An 18,287-nucleotide genomic window follows, 5' to 3' on the forward strand; every position below is an offset into this window, starting at 1 on the left:
AACAACGAAAATAGATACCAAGCCTATATTTAAACATAAAACATATATGAAGTATATAAATAAATATTTCTATTTCGTTTGTTGATACAATAGAATAAACTTTCATATGTATTTATAAAATAAATCATAAAATAAATTTTAAAATATAATTAGATTTAAATTAAATTTTAATTAAAATAAAAAATTATTATCAAATATTGATAAATAAAAAATATACATTTTAAAATAATATTATATTAAAATAGATTACTTGATTAAATACCAAAATCTAAATTAATTTATTTTATTTTATTTTTATTTTAGTTATTGTTCTCTTTTAAAAGATACCACGTTTTACGCCGAGATATCACAGTTATATATTTTATTATATGTTTATGTTAAAAAGGTTGGTATTTTTATATTCAATATAATATATTATTTAAATATAATTGACACTATATATATTTTCGTAAATCGACACTTTATAACGTGGAAAGATTATCAGCACATTTTTTTTTCATTTTTAGTATACTTTTTTGTTCTTTGTGCTTTATTTTTTGTTATTCATATGAATAATAAATTACGTGAAACAGATACTTTATCTGTGACATAAAATTAATAGTTTGGTACTTCTCAAGTTTGTAATTTATAATAATTTGACGATCGATATCGTGTTATGTCTGTAAAACGTTTTACTTTTTGGTGAGATAATAATATTATTTAAATACGCTGAAAAAAAAATAATATTCTTTAAACATGATAGATTAATGTCTGAAAATTTTTAAGCACACAAATAAATAAAAATAAATTCATTATAAAATCAGAACTATAAAGCGTTTTTTTTTTTTCATTATACTACTTACCGTTTACTTTTATGAAATTCAGAAACTAAAGTCGTGAAATGTTGCGTGCAAAGCAAGAGGAGAGGACATACATTTCTTAACTTATCACTATTAGAAAAATAATTGAGACAACATGTGGAAAAGTAATTTAGATATGGATTTATTCAAAAATAGAAACGGATTAGAATTGATTTTCTCGATCAATCTGTGTTGGGCTACTCCTTTGAATTATTTTTTTCTTTGACTAAAAATAAGATTAGTATTTTGTGTTTGTTTTAGTTAGTTGATGGAAACATATATAGGAATATTTAAACATTTTTATTTTTTAGTGACATTTTGTCACAGTAGCCAATTACTAGTAAAAAAATAATAGAAATTGTCTTTTTAACTGTTGAGTTTATTTCAATATTGATTTATCGATAAAGATATTTCGACAATTAAATTTTTGACAATTTTATTTTATAACCTGAGTTGACATTTTTTAATAATCTGAAGTGATATCTTTTAAGTGAATTTTAAATATTAAAAAATAAAAATGAAAAATAACTATAAAAATATCACTTCATAAAAAAAATTCAAAATTTAATTGTTAAAAAAATTATTTTTCTAATTTATATTTATATTTATATGATGTAAGAACAATTTGTAATTTCTAAACAAAAGAAAAGTCTCGGTTTTCCTATTGAAAACCGTGTATTTGTTTGTTAGTCTTTTCTCTGGAAGACACCTTCTTTCAAAGTTCGAAATTTTGAATCCCAAATACCAAATAACTTAAATTGAATTTAAAATACATTATTTGATGGAACCAGCGATTTTTCTTTCAATTATAGATATAAACATTAATTCAATAACATAGAAACTAAAAAGCACCACAGTATGAAACAAAAATTACAAATGAATAGTATGATTTATGATTATGACTTAAGGGAAGTTAGGCTATAAAGTGATAGCAGCATCTAAGGCCATTAATGATCATACACCCAAAGCTTCAATATTCTGTTTGTTATTCTGATTACAGAGATGAGAATGGCAGCAACCTCCTCCATGTTTATTTTATTTCTTTGTTTTCCATTTCTAAAATTGATATCTCTTGGCAGCGCCCAGGACTACTACTACGTATGTGACGACGGCCACGGCAACTACACAGCCAACAGCACCTACAGCACCAACCTCAACACTCTTTTATCCACTCTGTCTTCCGACACACAAATTAACTACGGTTTCTACAACTTTTCATATGGCCAAAACAGTGACATAGTAAACGCCATAGGACTGTGCAGAGGAGATGTTGAGTCCGAGGAGTGCCGCAGCTGCCTCAACAATTCCAGCGTCGATATAACACAGGCTTGTCCAAACCAGAAAAAGGCAATTCTGTGGTCCGAGCAATGCATGTTGCGCTACTCTAACGACACAATATTCAACCAAATGGAAACTTCTCCCTCTTATTACGCGTGGAACGTACAAAATGTAACAGAAGCGGATCAGTTCAGCGAAGTGCTCGATAACTTAATGAAGAACGTAAGAGACATAGCTGCATCAGGTGACTCTCGCCGTAAGTATGCTACGGCGGAAAATTCAACTGCTATAAATTTTCAAACCATATACGGTCTTGCGCAGTGCACCCCTGATTTGTCTCGGCAACAATGTGATCAATGCTTAGAGGGGGCTATCTCAGACATCCCAAACTGCTGCAATGGCAAGGAAGGTGGTAGAGTTCTTAGACCAAGTTGTAATATTAGATTTGAAGTTTACAGTTTCTACGGAACTGCAACAACGTTAGACCCGGATACGGAGGCACCTCCTCCGTCCACCAATACCACTTCCTCTCAAGGTACCTTTTTTTCTTCTCAATTTTCCTATAGCCTAATTATTGCAGTTCACCCAAACGGACAAGAACCCAAACCTCACTTCATAATCCACTTTTAACACGTTTTCTTCTTTCTGGAGTTTTGTTTTCCTTATTCATCCGATGGAGTTTAAATTATTGCCGGCTGTGACAGGTGCTTATGTAGTATACACTGCCCACTTCCTCTGTAACTAGTAATTAGCCTTTATTTGTATTTTACAATCCTTAAAATCACTGAAATGTCTCACCGGGTAGAGGATTTTTGTTTCTGCAGAAAGTAGCAACACAACAATAATTGTCATTGCCGTAGTTGTGGCTACCGTTGTTGTTGTTATTTTGCTCATTTGTCTCTTCCTATATCTAAGGAGGAGGAAGGCAAGGAAAGATCTTGCAGGCAAGTCCAATTATCAATTTATTGTGACATTTTTATTTTCAATTTACGAACTCCTATATTGCTACGATAAACAGACAAACACCCCGAATGCACTGACAGCAGTATTTTTCTTCGAACGTATTCGAAAAACTAACTAGTTTAAATCCGTTTCCCACGTGAAGTTAAAGAAGACGATGATGAGGATGAAATTAAAATTGCCGAGTCATTGCAATTCAACTTTGACACAATACGAGTAGCCACAGAAGACTTCTCTGATTCCAATAAACTTGGACAAGGTGGATTTGGAGCTGTTTACCGGGTAAGTAACTCTGTTGAATTCAGACTGGCATCATCAAAACATGCTATAACAGAAGTTAGCAAATAATTTACTATACCTGACAGAGATATATTTTCAGGGTAGGCTGTCCAATGGACAGATGATTGCAGTGAAAAGGTTGTCAAGAGATTCTGGGCAAGGAGATACCGAATTTAAGAATGAAGTGGTTTTAGTGGTGAAGCTTCAGCACCGGAATTTAGTTAGGCTACTTGGTTTCTGCTTGGAAGGAAGAGAAAGACTACTTGTCTATGAATTTGTTCCCAATAAAAGCCTTGATTATTTCATATTTGGTACCTTTATATATCACTTCAAAATTACACTCCTGTTCTTTTTAACACTTCTTGCTCAATACAAACCTATATATCAATAGAGCTAATACTGTTCGGCGGCTATACACATGCAGATCCAGCCAAGAAAGCACAGTTGGATTGGGAAAAGCGTTACCAAATCATTAGAGGTATTGCTCGAGGTCTTCTCTACCTTCACGAAGATTCTCAACTACGAATTATCCATCGAGATCTCAAAGCAAGCAACATTCTCTTAGATGAAGAGATGAATCCTAAGATAGCAGATTTCGGCATGGCAAGACTGGTTTTATTGGATCAAACTCAAGTAAACACAAGTCGAATTGTTGGAACCTAGTAAGTATTAGAATATGTTATCATTAATTTTAACCAAATCATGAATTAGTAACTATTCAAAGAGTTTGAGGCTTAGGCAGTTGTCAGAATCTACTGATAGCTAAAAGCTTTTAACAGTTATTCAGAATTAAAGCTGCCAATGGCATTAGAAACTGAAACAAAACGAAATTAATAGACCTTTCCATATTGGTCTGTAGTGGATATATGGCACCAGAGTATGCAATGCATGGACAGTTTTCGGTGAAATCAGACGTCTTCAGTTTTGGTGTACTGATTCTTGAGATTGTAAGCGGCCAGAAAAACAGTGGAATTAATAATGGGGAGAATATGGAGGATCTACTAAGCTTCGTAAGTCTTTCTTTTGTCACTGTTGCTTCTTCTTTGCCACCTAAATTATGGATTACAAGATTACATGCTCCAAAACGTTAATGTAGAAGTGAATCGATGATCTGATAACAAATTTTGCAGGCTTGGAGAAACTGGAAGGAGGGGAAGGCCATAAATATTGTAGATCCATCACTCAACAGCAATTCACGGAATGAAATGCTGAGATGCATTCATATTGGCTTACTCTGTGTTCAAGAACATTTAATTGACAGACCGACCATGGCTACCATTATGCTGATGCTTAACAGCTATTCTCTGAGTCTCTCTATTCCTGCGGAACCTGCATTTTATATGAACAGTAGAACTAGAAGCTTTCCAGCGATGCAGTCATGGGAGTATAATTCAAGGGAAACGGGATCAAGTGAAGCGACACTTAAATCAGCTCAAGAATCAGAAAATGAAGCTTCAATTACTGAGCTATACCCTCGCTAGATGTTCATCAGAGTGGATTCATTCATCATCCTTGTTTCTTGTCTCAAAGCAAAATACAAAGCCTTGTAGAACACAAAATCTTGTTTAAGTACATCCTTTGCCTAACCCAAGATTGAAAGATATGCCCATCATATTTGCTTATTAATAATTTTCTTGTATTCTATTTCACTCCTATCTTTAACTAATATGCGATTTTATTGCTATTAATTATTGAAATATTTACGAAATGGTGTCCCAAATGTCCAAAAAAATCCCTTTATTAGTCTCTCATAGTTTTCTCTTTGTTAAGTTATTTATGGGTAGAATTTTTTTGAGAGATCAAATTGATAGGTTGGTTCTTTTCAATTTTGTACCTTTTCAATCATTTGATGTTCGATATTATGATATTTATGGACATAGTTATATGTGGTGGTGAGATAATGATGTGATTTAAATATGGCAAGTCAATGTCTGAAACTTTTTAAATACACAAATAAACAAAAAAAATATTACCTATGAAACTAGCACAATAAGAGAGGAAAGAAGTGTATATTTCCTTTTGTACAGAATTCATCTCAAAATCGATAATCATGTCCGATTCCATTGAACGTATCATAGATTAATCGTTTAGTATTTAGTGGGTTAACCTAACCCAACTCATTTATTAGAGAACTAAAAAAATTCAAATCCGATCTGATTCATCATAAGTGTGGGTTAAAAAGATGGGTTCATGAGTTCACTTAATTAAAAAAATATTATTTTTTTTTCAGTCAAAACTAAATTATAATTCTAATTAAAATTTAAATCTAAATACAAACCAAAATCACAAAAATATAAATAATCTATGTGTTGACCCAAAAAAAAAATAATCTAATGCGATCTAAATGCAAAACTTAATTTAAAAAAAATCTTGTATGATCCTTTATTTGTCAATCTGTCTTACCACGAATTCAATAGGATGAGTTGGGTTCTAAGTAGATTGGATAAAAAATTAATCTGTATTAAAATATTTTAACTCGGCCTAATACAAATCCATAATAAATCGAATTGACTAACAAATTACAGCCCATTTTGACAACTGGATTTTTATATATCACTCACCGTTTAGTATGGTATTTTGATACTCTGCTAAAACAATTTTATGAATAAGCAAGGAACTTCACATAAATTAATATCTTATGAAATTGACAAACAAAAGTCGTAAAATTCTGCTTACAATTAATCAAGAGGACAAATACTTCCTAACGTTTCTCTTAGAAAAGTAATTAAAATGAGGAAAAAGTAATTCGAATATAGATTTATTAAAAAATAAAAATTGATTAAAAATTGATAAATTGATTTTCTTAATACATGTTCGGCTACTCCTTTACATTAATAATAGTTATGAGAAAAATCTAAATATTAATAAAATATTGATAATAATTATTTATATAAAAAACAATAAATAATTAATTATTATTTTTTCACATATTCAAATACATAAGTATAATTATATTACTAATATAATTATTATATCATAGATATTTTACTAATATATGTGTAGGGAATATATTGAATATTTAATTTATTATTTTATAATTTTTTGTACAAAGTTAAATTATTTCTCTCCTTTTAAAGTTTCATTTTTTTTTGTAAATTCTTTATTATCATGATTCCGTCCGACGGTAGAAGTTTAACATTTTAGATGACAAGTTTTTATTTTATTAATTACTTTACAATAAAATTGTTTACATTTTAAATAGATTGATTCCGCATTTAATGAAATTACGTAATACTGTTTATCTAGTTTTCACTGTCTCATCACATGCGGAAAAGGACGCTTCTCTCGTAGTTTCCGGACAATAAAATACGTTTTATTGTGTTCTTTTCTAGCCTCATTTACGAAGATATTAATTTTTATTACGTTCAATTTTTTCGAAAACAGAATTAATTAATTATTTTTCTATGAAAAAAAAACATCTAAATAATTTTAATTTCTATTAATTTCTTTTTCAGTTATTTTAGTTGTGATCCAAACGATAATGCTAATGACTCAGTCATCACATTATTTCATTATTTTATTACAAATACAAATCAGGTGCTTCCCCTCTTCCTCGTCGGTCTATTCTTTCTTCCTCTTTCGTCTCAAAACTTTTACCCCGTCACCGTGGCTTTTCTGCCAATCATCCGTAAGCGTCGGCTAATTCTTCCATAGCTTTCCTAATTTTGACCATTGAAATTTCAACACGTTGCACCTTTATTTTATTATTATTTTACTCTATAAAAGGGGACACCTTCACAATTTTATCGGTGATGGAGATAGGTCTGAACATAAAGCCTTATTTTAGACCCAAAAAAAAAATCACCTATTTCTTTGCTCTTAGTATATTCTAAACTCTTTACAGTGTAAAAGTATACATCTTTGTATGCTCATTTCATAATCATATAAAGAATGCTGAGTAAATGAAACTTAAATAAATTACTATAGGCGAAGCGAATGTAAAGTTAGTTTATTATATTAAAATATTATCAAAATCAGACAACTGGTTATAAAATATGTAACATTAAATCACAAGTAGACGAAGGGTCAGACGACTGGTTATAAAATATGTAACATTAAATCACAAGTAGACGAAGGGGCATGATCCTGGAAATGATAGATGCAACTTTTGTTTATAACGTGACAGAAGCAACTTTAGTCAATAGACATTATCAGTTATCATACCTATGGCCACCAGTTATTGCGTGCTTGCTTTGTTTCTCTCTTGTCTAATTTCTCGAGCTAGAGCCCAGTACAACACCGAGTACTGTAATAACAACGAAGGGAACTACACAATCAATAGCACCTATCACAACAATCTCAACACCCTTCTATCCACGCTCTCTTCCCACACACAAATTAATTATGGTTTCTACAACTTCTCATATGGTCAAAACAATGACAAAGTAAACGCCATTGGGCTGTGCAGAGGAGATGTTAAGCAAGACGAGTGCCGCCGGTGCCTCAACGATTCTGCAGTCACAATCACACAGCTTTGTCCAAACCAGAAAGAGGCTCTTCTATGGTTGAACACTAGCAAATGTTTGTTGCGTTATTCTCACAGCACAATATTCGGTGTCGTGGAATCTTCTCCTTCGTTCTACTTGAGGAACAGTAACAATGTAACGGAAGCTGATAAGTTCAACCAAGCACTCTCCAACTTAATGAGGAATCTCACAGTGGTGGCTGCATCTGGTGACTCTCGTCGTAAGTATTCTACCGGTAGTGCAGCTGCTTCAAATTTTCAAACCGTATACGGTCTTGTGCAGTGCACCCCTGATTTGTCCGAGACAGACTGCAATAGATGCTTGGATGGGTGTATCTCAGAAATCCCATCGTGTTGTCAGGGCAGGATGGGTGCTAGAGTTCTTAGACCAAGCTGTAATATTAGATTCGAAAGCGCAATGTTCTACGATCAAACTCCTGAACTAGACCCTGATGTAACACCACCATCTCCGTCTCCTCCTTCCTCCGCAGGTACTTGTCATTGTTAGACTTTTTGATATTTTATCATCCTTGAGGCTAGAAATGCCTCGCTCACCCAGCATAAAATTCTTGTTTTTGCAGGAAGCAGCAACACAATAACAATTGTCGTTGCCGTTGTTGTTCCTACTGTTGTTGTTGCTGTCGTTTTCCTCCTTTGTCTCTGCAGATATTTAAGGAGTAGGAAGGCAAGAAACAGTCTAACAGGCAAGTTCATAGTATCTATAGTGCATATATATGACCATTCATAATGTAGAGTAATATTCCTTATAAATGGTAATGGTTATTGAAGTACATAAATCTATTAAACAAAGTATATATTTTTTTAATTATTGAAATCATGAGTAAAGTTGCTGCTAAGAATGTAAAAAGAGGGGCTTATATATATATATATATATATATATATATATATATATATATATATATATATATATATATATATATATATATATATATATATATATATATATATATATATATATATATATATATATATATATATACACGCTTTGCGTTCAGTTTCAGAAATTTTGTCCCACCCGATTTCCTGTTCTGACTCACTATTGTGCTTGAGTTGTGACATATTTGAAAAACTCACTAGTTTAAATTTGTTTCCCAGGTCAAGTTGACCAAGATGATGACATTGAAATTACTCAGTCATTGCAATTCGACTTCGACATAATACGAGTTGCTACAGAAGACTTCTCTAATTCTAATAAACTTGGAGAAGGTGGATTTGGAGCTGTTTACATGGTAAATAACTCTGTCGAGTTCAGACAAACATCGTGTTTTAATCCAAACATGCTAAAGTATTAACCGCACAGAGATTTGTATTTTCAGGCTAGGCTCCCCAATGAACAGATGATTGCAGTGAAAAGGTTGTCAAGTGGATCCAGCCAAGGAGACGCAGAATTTAAGAATGAAGTGCTTTTAGTGGCCAAACTTCAGCACAGAAATTTAGTCAGGCTACTTGGTTTCTGCTTGGAAGGAAGAGAAAGGCTACTCGTCTATGAATTTGTTCCTAACAAAAGCCTTGATTATTTCATATTTGGTAAGTTCTAAGGATATAATAATAATAATAATAATACACATATATATTGCCACTAAAACTCTTGGTTGTATGCAGATCCAGCCAAGAAAGCACTGTTGGATTGGGCAATGCGATACAAAATCATAAGAGGTATTGCCCGAGGGCTTCTCTACCTTCACGAAGATTCTCTTCTGCGTATTATACATCGTGATCTCAAAGCAAGCAATATTCTCTTAGACGAAGAGATGAATCCTAAGATAGCAGATTTTGGCATGGCAAGACTGGTTTTACTGGATCAAACTCATGCGAATACAAATAGAGTTGTGGGAACCTAGTAAGTGCTGTCACCTAATCATAATCATGTACTGTTACTGAATTCTTCAGAGTATGACTTTGTTATGAATATCATTACTGGCATTAGCAACCGAAGCTGTATCACAAATTACGTTATGGAGAGATTGACCAATTGAACCTATTCATTTTGGCATGTAGTGGATACATGGCACCGGAGTATATAATGCAAGGACAATTTTCGGTGAAGTCAGATATCTTTAGTTTTGGTGTACTGCTTCTTGAGATCGTAAGTGGCCAAAAAAACAGTGGCTTTCGTCATGGGGACAATGTGGAGGATCTATTGAGCTTCGTAAGTGCTATTTTCTCCTGAGTTCTTTGTCATTCTGAAATATGTATAAGAAGCTCACATGGCCAAAACATTGGTGGAAGCAGTCACTTAATAACATTTTTTTGCAGACATGGAGAAGCTGGAGAGAGGGAACAGCTGTAAACATTGTAGATCCATCATTGAACAACAATTCACGAAATGAAATGATGAGATGCATTCATATTGGTTTGCTCTGTGTTCAAGACAATTTAAGTGACAGACCAAGCATGGCAACCGTTATGCTGATGCTGAGTAGCTATTCTCTGAGTCTTCCCATCCCTTCTGAACCTGCATTTTATGCCCACAGTACAACTAGAAGCCTTCCGGCCACCATGTCATGGGGGCATAGTTCGAGGGCTACAACAAACGAATCAACCAACAAATCTGCTCAAGAGTCAGAAAATGAGAATTCAATTACTGAGCTGTACCCTCGCTAGATCTTGGTCATGGGATTTATATTCATTCACCATTAATGCTTACACTTGAACATAAATACAGTATTGGAGCTCATGTAAGTAATTTTTTCATGCAAGGTCTTGTTTGAAGAAACCACATTTTCTCTTTGTATAATCTGAAACTGAAACCTGTGCTAACCTTCGGCTGCTCTCGAAGTGTATTCTACTATTCCATTAGTTTGGGGCTGCTCTTTCTGCAATGACGAATCTTTATTACTATTGCTATTTACCATATTGCCAGGTATAATATAACTAATCGCCCAACTAATAAAGTAGAATGTGTTTGAAGATTTTTTAAATTTATAAGTCAATTAAATAACAAATTTCATTTCAGAAAACAAAAATATTTTTTTTTTATTTTATAAAACATATCGTGTACAACAATATATAATAAAATTTTCACTGAGATTTGAATTTCATAATTCAATTCAAAAATACTAAACAAGCTTATAATTTCTTTCCTAACATTCACACCTTTAATAACTAATAATAATATAAATTTTATTATTAATAATAGTAATCATAACAATATAAATTTTATTATTATCAATAATAATTTTAATGATAATAACAGTAATAATGTAAAGTTACTAATATTAATTATGAAATTAAAACATATAAAAATTAATTAAATAATAATATTAATTGTTATTATTATTAATATTAAACCATGTGCATAATTAAAAATAATAATAATATTAAAACTAATAATAATTATAAAATTAACAAAAATAATAATAACTATTATAATAATAATTATTATTATATTTATTTTATTTTATTTTTATTTTAAGTGTAATCTAATAATTTTAAACATTAAAATATTTTTTTTATTTATCAAATCCATGGAAACATCGAAAATTTTGTTTTCAAATTCTTTCATTTTCACGGTATCATCTTTTAAAAATAAACAACTTAATTCTTCTTTTCTTATCATTAATTCACTCACTTTTTCTCGAATTCTTCTATGAAGCCAAAACACACCTAAACCTCAATTGAAATCATCCATTGAGAAAATGTCTCTCAGTAATGATTCAACAAGAAAGATCTAGGGTTCAAATTTCTAAATTGAGCCCCACCAACCGTTATGGATCAAATGCGGAGTCTTCAAAAGCAAATGTGAAGAGATATATTATTTGTAAGATCAATTGCAACTCTAGGTTAAGCGGACCTAGTCAAACTTTTGCCTTTGGCACAATTGTCTTCCATTGCATCCAAATAATTTTAATTTCTAATAAATTTTTGTTTTTCTTACCTACTTTTACAGGTAATGTTAATGGGTCAGTCATCACATTTTTTCATTATTTTATTCAAACCCGGTGCTTCCCTTCTTTCTCCTCAGTCCATTGTTTTTCTTTGCTCTTTCGTCCCAACACTTTACCCGCCGCTGCTTTTATGCACATCTGTCCGCAAGCGTCGGCTAATTCATTTATTATTTTTTTAATTTTCCATATCATTACCGCTGATGGAGATAGGTCTGATAATAAAGCCTTATTTAAGCAGAAAAATCATCCACTTCTTTGCTCTGAGGATATATTTAAACTCTTCGTAGTGTGTAAAAATATACATCTTTGTTTGCTCTTCAACTGTCATTTCATAAGAATATAAAGAACGTTAAATAAATGAAACTTAGATATATTACTTACTACAAGAGAAGCTAATGTATAATTAGTTTATTACGATTAAAATATATACAACTGGTTATAAAATATATAACATTAACTCACAAGTAGACGAAGGGAATAATGGTGGAAATGATACATAGAAAGATTATAAAGTGACAAGCAATCTTTAGCCAAGAGACATTATTGATGGTCATATCTATGGCGGCCATTTCTTCCATGCTTGCTTTTCTTCTCTCTTATCTAATATCTAGAGCCAGCGCCCAGGTTACCCATAGTTACTGTGATAACAGCAAAGGGAACTATACAATCAATAGCACCTATCACAACAATCTCAACACCCTTCTATCCACGCTCTCTTCCCACACACAAATCAACTATGGTTTCTACAACTTCTCATATGGTCAAAACAGTGACAAAGTAAACGCCATTGGGCTGTGCAGAGGAGATGTTAACCCAGACCAGTGCCGCAGGTGCCTCAACGATTCTGCAGCCACGATCACACGGCTTTGTCCAAACCAGAAAGAGGCAATTTTGTGGCTGAAGACCAACGAATGCCAGTTGCGTTATTCTCAGCGCTCAATATTCGGTGTCTTGGAATCTTCTCCTTGGTTCTACATGAAGAACAGTAACAATGTAACGGAACCGGATAAGTTTAACCAAGCACTCTCTAACTTAATGAAGAATCTCACAATCGTGGCTGCATCAGGTGACTCTCGTCGCAAGTATGCTACGGATAGTGTAGTTGCTTCAAATTTTCAAACCATATACGGTCTTGTGCAGTGCACCCCTGATTTGTCCGAGACAGACTGCAATAGATGCTTGGATGGGGCTATCTACGAAATCTCACCGTGTTGTGCCAACAAGAAGGGTGTTAGAGTTGTTCGACCAAGTTGTAATATTAGATTCGAAACTTACAGCTTCTACGATCCAACGCCTAAATTAGACCCTGATGTAAAACCACCATCTGCATCACCACCTTCCTCTTTCAATAGCACTTCTCCCAAAGGTACTTCTCATTGTTAGACTTTTTGATACTTTACCATCCTTAATGGTTGAAATGCCTCGCTCACCCCGCATAAAATTCTTGTTTTTGCAGAGAGCAACAATACAATAACAATTGTCATTGCCGTTGTTGTTCCTACTTTAGTTGCTGCTGTCGTTTCCCTCCTTTGTCTCTGCAGATATTTAAGAAGGAGGAAGGCAAGAAAAAGTCTAGCAGGTAAGTTCCAAGTATCTTAGTTCATTTATGATCTGACATAATTTAGAATAAATTTTCCTATAAATAGTAATTGGTATTGGGCTGCTTAAAATCTATTATTAAAGAGACAGAATACTTTTTTTTTTAATTATTGAAAGCATGTGTAAAGTCGCTGCTGAGAATGAAAAGAGAAAGACGTATATACCCTTTTGTGCTCTGTTTCAGAAATTGTACCACCTGATTTCCCATTCTGGGTGCACTATTGTGATTGTGTTGTAACATATTTGGAAAACTTACTGTTTTAAATTTGTTTCCCATGTGAAGTTAATCAAGATGATGATGACATTGAAATTGCTCAGTCATTGCAATTGGACTTCGACACTATAAGAGTTGCTACAGAAGACTTCTCTGATTCTAATAAACTTGGAGAAGGTGGATTTGGAGCTGTTTACATGGTAAATAACTCTGTCGAGTTCAGACACACCGTGTTTTAATCCAAACAGGCTAAAATATTAACCGCACAGAGATTTGTATTTTCAGGGTAGGCTCCCCAATGAACAGATGATTGCAGTGAAAAGGTTGTCAAGTGGATCCAGCCAAGGAGACACAGAATTTAAGAATGAAGTGCTTTTAGTGGCCAAACTTCAGCACAGAAATTTAGTCAGGCTACTTGGTTTCTGTTTGGAAGGAAGAGAAAGGCTACTCGTCTATGAATTTGTTCCTAACAAAAGCCTTGATTATTTCATATTTGGTAAGTTCTAAGGATATAATAATAATAATAATAATACACATATATATTGCCACTAAAACTCTTGGTTGTATGCAGATCCAGCCAAGAAAGCACTGTTGGATTGGGCAATGCGATACAAAATCATAAGAGGTATTGCCCGAGGGCTTCTCTACCTTCACGAAGATTCTCTTCTGCGAATTATACATCGTGATCTCAAAGCAAGCAATATTCTCTTAGACGAAGAGATGAATCCTAAGATAGCAGATTTTGGCATGGCAAGACTGGTTTTACTGGATCAAACTCATGCAAATACAAATAGAGTTGTGGGAACCTAGTAAGTGCTGTCACCTAATCATAATCATGTACTGTTACTGAATTCTTCAGAGTATGACTTTGTTATGAATATCATTACTGGCATTAGCAACCGAAGCTGTATCACAAATTACGTTATGGAGAGATTGACCAATTGAACCTATTCATTTTGGCATGTAGTGGATACATGGCACCGGAGTATATAATGCAAGGACAATTTTCGGTGAAGTCAGATATCTTTAGTTTTGGTGTACTGCTTCTTGAGATCGTAAGTGGCCAAAAAAACAGTGACTTTCGTCATGGGGATGATGTGGAGGATCTATTGAGCTTCGTAAGTGCTATTTTCTCCTTATGAGTTCTTTGTCATTATGAAATATGTATAAGAAGCTCACATGGCCAAAACATTGGTGGAACCAGACACCTAATAGCATTTTTTTTGCAGACATGGAGAAACTGGAGGGATGGAACAGCTGTAAACATTGTAGATCCATCATTGAACAATAATTCAATAAATGAAATGATGAGATGCATTCATATTGGTTTGCTATGTGTTCAAGACAATTTAAGTGACAGACCAAGCATGGCGACCGTTATGCTGATGCTGAGTAGCTATTCTCTGAGTCTTCCCATCCCTTCTGAACCTGCATTTTATGCCCACAGTACAACTAGAAGCCTTCCGGCCACAATGTCATGGGGGCATAGTTCGAGGGCTACAACAAACGAATCAACCAACAAATCTGCACAAGAGTCAGAAAATGAGATTTCAATTACTGAACTGTACCCTCGCTAGATCTTGGTCACGAGATTTATATTCATTCACCATCAATGTAAGTAATTTTTCGTGCAAGGTCTTGTTTGAAGAAACCACACTTTCTATTTGTTTTATCTGAAACTGAAACCTGTGATACCACCTTCAGCTGCTCATGAAGTGAATGCTATGGTTATTCTATTAGTAGTGCAGCTTGGGGCTTCTCTTTCTACACTAAGGTATCTTTATTACTATTGATGTTCAAAATCTGCCAAATACACGGGATCCAAGTATCTCTTAATCTATTTATTGAAAACGAATAATTTCCTAGATATTATAGTCCAATAATCTAAAAAAACTGATAATAAATTGGTTTACCTATTTTGGATATCAATTTTATATTTTCTTGGATCGGTTGAGTTTTAAGCTACACTAAACATTCGTTCACATCGATTTAAGTTTTCATCCCATCTCAGTTAAATTTGTATTCGGAAAGAAAAAAATTTGGATCAATAATTTTATGAATTTATTTTCATAAAGAAATCATATATATATATATATATATATTAATTACTTTCTTAATATTTTTAGTTTAGAATTTTCTTTTTCTTTTCTTCTTTATTCTAATTGTTTAGTTTATTTTATTTTCACTAATATCTTTAAGATATTTTTCTTTTATCATAATCTTGATTATGTATTCTTTTTCCTTTATGTAATTATGTTTGAATGGTGCACTATCAATTTCATTAATCAAGTAATTTTTTTTTTGTTTCACAGTTAATTATTTCTACTGCTGTTAAGTACTTTTATTTATTGTTTATATTTCTGAATGGTATAAACTCTTTATTTATTAGGTAATTTAAAAAATTTATAGTCTTCATTTTATCTTAATTTTTGTTTTATTTGAAAAAAAAATTATTTTATTTAAATAATTTTTATTATCTCTTACAAGTTTCACTAGTTTGATATCTACGAAGTTTTCTTGGATCTCAAAATACTTTGCATATTATCGTATCCTTAATTATATATTTATTCTTTTTTGCAATTTAGTTCAATAGTATACCAAATCATTTTTATGGAATACATTTGATAATTTTTACTTTTTAATATTTTTATTTGTTTTTTCATGATGTATAATATTGTTTTAATGATTTTTTATATAAGCTTTAAATACCTTTTTCGTCCTCATTTTCGTAGTGTTTGTTGCAGATAGTACTCATATTGACAGAATGTTTAAAATGGTCATCATTTTTACCAAATGTTTAAAATGGTCCTCATTTTCGTAATTCGTGTTTTATTTGGTCCTCTTCTGTGACGTCGTTTATTCAGTAATAGAACACTATACAGGTGGCACTATTTGTATTACGTTGCATTGGGGTGTGTTACGTCTACTGTACAATGTTTCGTTTCTGATTTAAATGGCGTCACAAAAAAGGACCAAATAAAATACGAATTGCGAGAATGAGGACTATTTTAAACATTCAGTAAGAATGAAGACCATTTTAAACATTCTGTTAGAATGAGGACCATCCGTAACAAACACAACGAAAATAAGGACGAAAAAGGTATTTAAGCCTTTATATAATTACTTTTATTCTCTAACTCATTTTCATAAATGTGATTTAACCACCACAATTGCATAAAGACACATTTACCATAATTTAATAATTTAATGTCATTGTCATGAAATTCAAAGCATGAAATATCTATTTTTAAATTCAAATTATTATTAGCTTAGTTTTTTCTGAGTGATTTCATTTAAATAGCGTGTTATAATCTCTATTAATGGAAGAGAAAAGAAAAAAAAGGATTTCATTATAATTTAGAAAAGACATTAAAGAGACATTTGAAATATTTTAAAACTTGAGTATTTGTTTTCATTTTATTATTTTATAAAGATATATTTTTTTAAAAAAATTTATGAATTTTGTTTTATTAACATTTTCAAAACTAATGATTGTTTTGTTTGTCATGAAATTTTATTTATATGTAATTGTGTACAATTTTATATAATACTTTCACTTTTATCTAATTATTATTGAGTACTTTGATTTAAAATTCATACAACTATAATTTCTTTCTATGTGGGCCATTGATTCTTTTAAGGAAAAAGACAGTGATATATTAATCAATGATCTATACTAAGTCACGTTAGGAAGTAAAAGATGAAAATAAAAAAAGAATGGGAATCATAATATCATTTCTCGTATTGAAAATATTAACTCATTAGTTCATTTTTTTCTTTTTAATTTAAACTTAAAATAAAAATATTTAAAAAGATTAAATTTTTTTATATGTAATACTATTATATTTTAAATTATTAAGACTTACAAATTAAATTTTAATTATTATTTATATAAATAAATAATAATATTTAATTTAAATATCTTAATGACATGTATTAAATATAAATTTAGGTCCTAAAATATCATTATGTTCTCCTATCAATATCTTAATGACATGTATTTAAATTTTTATATGTAAAATAAAATAAGTAATAATATTTAATTATATGCAACATAAAAATTAGACGTAACAATTGAAAACTGATTATTCAATAACACTTCACAGCTTCTTAAAAAAATACGAAAGTGGTCATATTCTCATGTTTTATTATTTATACTAATAGTTTAAGATTTTATTAAAAAATAATTGACAGTATCAATTATGTATGACATTAAAATTGTAATAAAGACAAGAAATGTAATTAATGATAATAAACGGGTAAGTGTATTGGTTTGATTATTTCATACTCATATCTATCGCATAACAAGTATTCCCATATTAAAATGATGTATTTTTATTTACAACACAAAATAACAATCGGATAAAGGTTAAAGAATTATATAAACATTCATAATTATATATATATATATAAAAAAATTCATGATAATCAAAACATCAATAAATTTTATAAAAATTAATAAAACAAAGTTGATAAAATTAAAAATTATAGTTAAAAAATATTATTAGAAAGTTATAAAAGAAAACAAATATTCAAGTTTAGAAATATTTTGAATGTTTCTTTACTTCATTTTCTTAAATTTTAAAAATCTCATCAAAAAAATATTAAACTACTAATAATTGAAATTTAAACAATTTTTTTTTTGAAGTTTAGGTGGTCCAAACAAAATTTATGAGAATGACATAAATTATTATATTACACCAAACGAAACATGTTTATATTATTGTGGTGATAAAAGTATATTT

The 18,287-nt window shown here is 31.3% G+C and overlaps 3 protein-coding genes across 5 annotated transcripts; all 3 read left to right on the forward strand.

The window, feature by feature from the left end:
• The first annotated feature begins 1,802 nt into the window (after positions 1 to 1,802).
• On the forward strand, positions 1,803 to 5,052 carry LOC114191426 (cysteine-rich receptor-like protein kinase 29). Of its 2 annotated transcripts, none has more exons than XM_085676242.1 (7): positions 1,803 to 2,652; positions 2,942 to 3,084; positions 3,243 to 3,359; positions 3,457 to 3,667; positions 3,781 to 4,018; positions 4,216 to 4,366; positions 4,487 to 5,052. In XM_085676242.1, the coding sequence occupies exons 1-7, from the start codon at positions 1,842 to 1,844 to the stop codon at positions 4,835 to 4,837; spliced, it is 2,022 nt and encodes a 673-aa protein (XP_085532368.1). In that variant the 5' UTR covers positions 1,803 to 1,841; the 3' UTR covers positions 4,838 to 5,052. The 2 variants fall into 2 exon arrangements, with proteins under 2 accessions (XP_085532368.1, XP_027936398.1); XM_028080597.2 differs by having other exon boundaries at positions 2,942 to 3,061; positions 3,223 to 3,359; positions 4,487 to 5,051.
• Positions 5,053 to 7,455: 2,403 nt separating this feature from the next.
• LOC114191842 (cysteine-rich receptor-like protein kinase 29) lies at positions 7,456 to 10,683 on the forward strand. The gene is made up of 7 exons (XM_028081265.2): positions 7,456 to 8,312; positions 8,403 to 8,525; positions 8,938 to 9,071; positions 9,159 to 9,369; positions 9,445 to 9,682; positions 9,841 to 9,991; positions 10,099 to 10,683. Exons 1-7 carry the CDS (start codon positions 7,523 to 7,525, stop codon positions 10,444 to 10,446), a joined length of 1,995 nt encoding a protein of 664 aa, XP_027937066.1. The 5' UTR covers positions 7,456 to 7,522; the 3' UTR covers positions 10,447 to 10,683.
• Positions 10,684 to 12,213: 1,530 nt separating this feature from the next.
• On the forward strand, positions 12,214 to 15,488 carry LOC114191837 (cysteine-rich receptor-like protein kinase 26). Of its 2 annotated transcripts, XM_028081259.2 has the most exons (7): positions 12,214 to 13,095; positions 13,186 to 13,308; positions 13,612 to 13,742; positions 13,828 to 14,038; positions 14,114 to 14,351; positions 14,510 to 14,660; positions 14,772 to 15,488. In XM_028081259.2, the coding sequence occupies exons 1-7, from the start codon at positions 12,276 to 12,278 to the stop codon at positions 15,117 to 15,119; spliced, it is 2,022 nt and encodes a 673-aa protein (XP_027937060.1). In that variant the 5' UTR covers positions 12,214 to 12,275; the 3' UTR covers positions 15,120 to 15,488. The 2 variants fall into 2 exon arrangements, with proteins under 2 accessions (XP_027937060.1, XP_085521193.1); XM_085665067.1 differs by lacking the exons at positions 12,214 to 13,095; positions 13,186 to 13,308; positions 13,612 to 13,742; positions 13,828 to 14,038 and having other exon boundaries at positions 14,101 to 14,351; positions 14,772 to 15,156; positions 15,247 to 15,488.
• Positions 15,489 to 18,287: the final 2,799 nt, after the last annotated feature.

Source organism: Vigna unguiculata, chromosome 7 (genome assembly GCF_037176805.1).
Source record: "Vigna unguiculata cultivar grain cowpea cultivar isolate G323 ecotype 2 chromosome 7, ASM3717680v1, whole genome shotgun sequence".
In the NCBI taxonomy this organism is placed as follows: Eukaryota; Viridiplantae; Streptophyta; class Magnoliopsida; order Fabales; family Fabaceae; genus Vigna; species Vigna unguiculata.

Coding starts and splice junctions, on each gene's coding strand:
- LOC114191842 (XM_028081265.2), top strand. CDS start 7,523: ATGGCCACCAGTTATTGCGTGCTTGCTTTGTTTCTCTCTTGTCTAATT. Junction 9,072..9,158: donor GATTTGGAGCTGTTTACATG/GTAAATAACTCT, acceptor TTGTATTTTCAG/GCTAGGCTCCCCAATGAACA. Junction 9,992..10,098: donor TGGAGGATCTATTGAGCTTC/GTAAGTGCTATT, acceptor ATTTTTTTGCAG/ACATGGAGAAGCTGGAGAGA.
- LOC114191837 (XM_028081259.2), top strand. CDS start 12,276: ATGGTCATATCTATGGCGGCCATTTCTTCCATGCTTGCTTTTCTTCTC. Junction 13,096..13,185: donor CAATAGCACTTCTCCCAAAG/GTACTTCTCATT, acceptor TTGTTTTTGCAG/AGAGCAACAATACAATAACA. Junction 14,352..14,509: donor AATAGAGTTGTGGGAACCTA/GTAAGTGCTGTC, acceptor TTTGGCATGTAG/TGGATACATGGCACCGGAGT.
- LOC114191426 (XM_085676242.1), top strand. CDS start 1,842: ATGAGAATGGCAGCAACCTCCTCCATGTTTATTTTATTTCTTTGTTTT. Junction 3,085..3,242: donor AGTCCAATTATCAATTTATT/GTGACATTTTTA, acceptor GACGATGATGAG/GATGAAATTAAAATTGCCGA. Junction 4,367..4,486: donor TGGAGGATCTACTAAGCTTC/GTAAGTCTTTCT, acceptor CAAATTTTGCAG/GCTTGGAGAAACTGGAAGGA.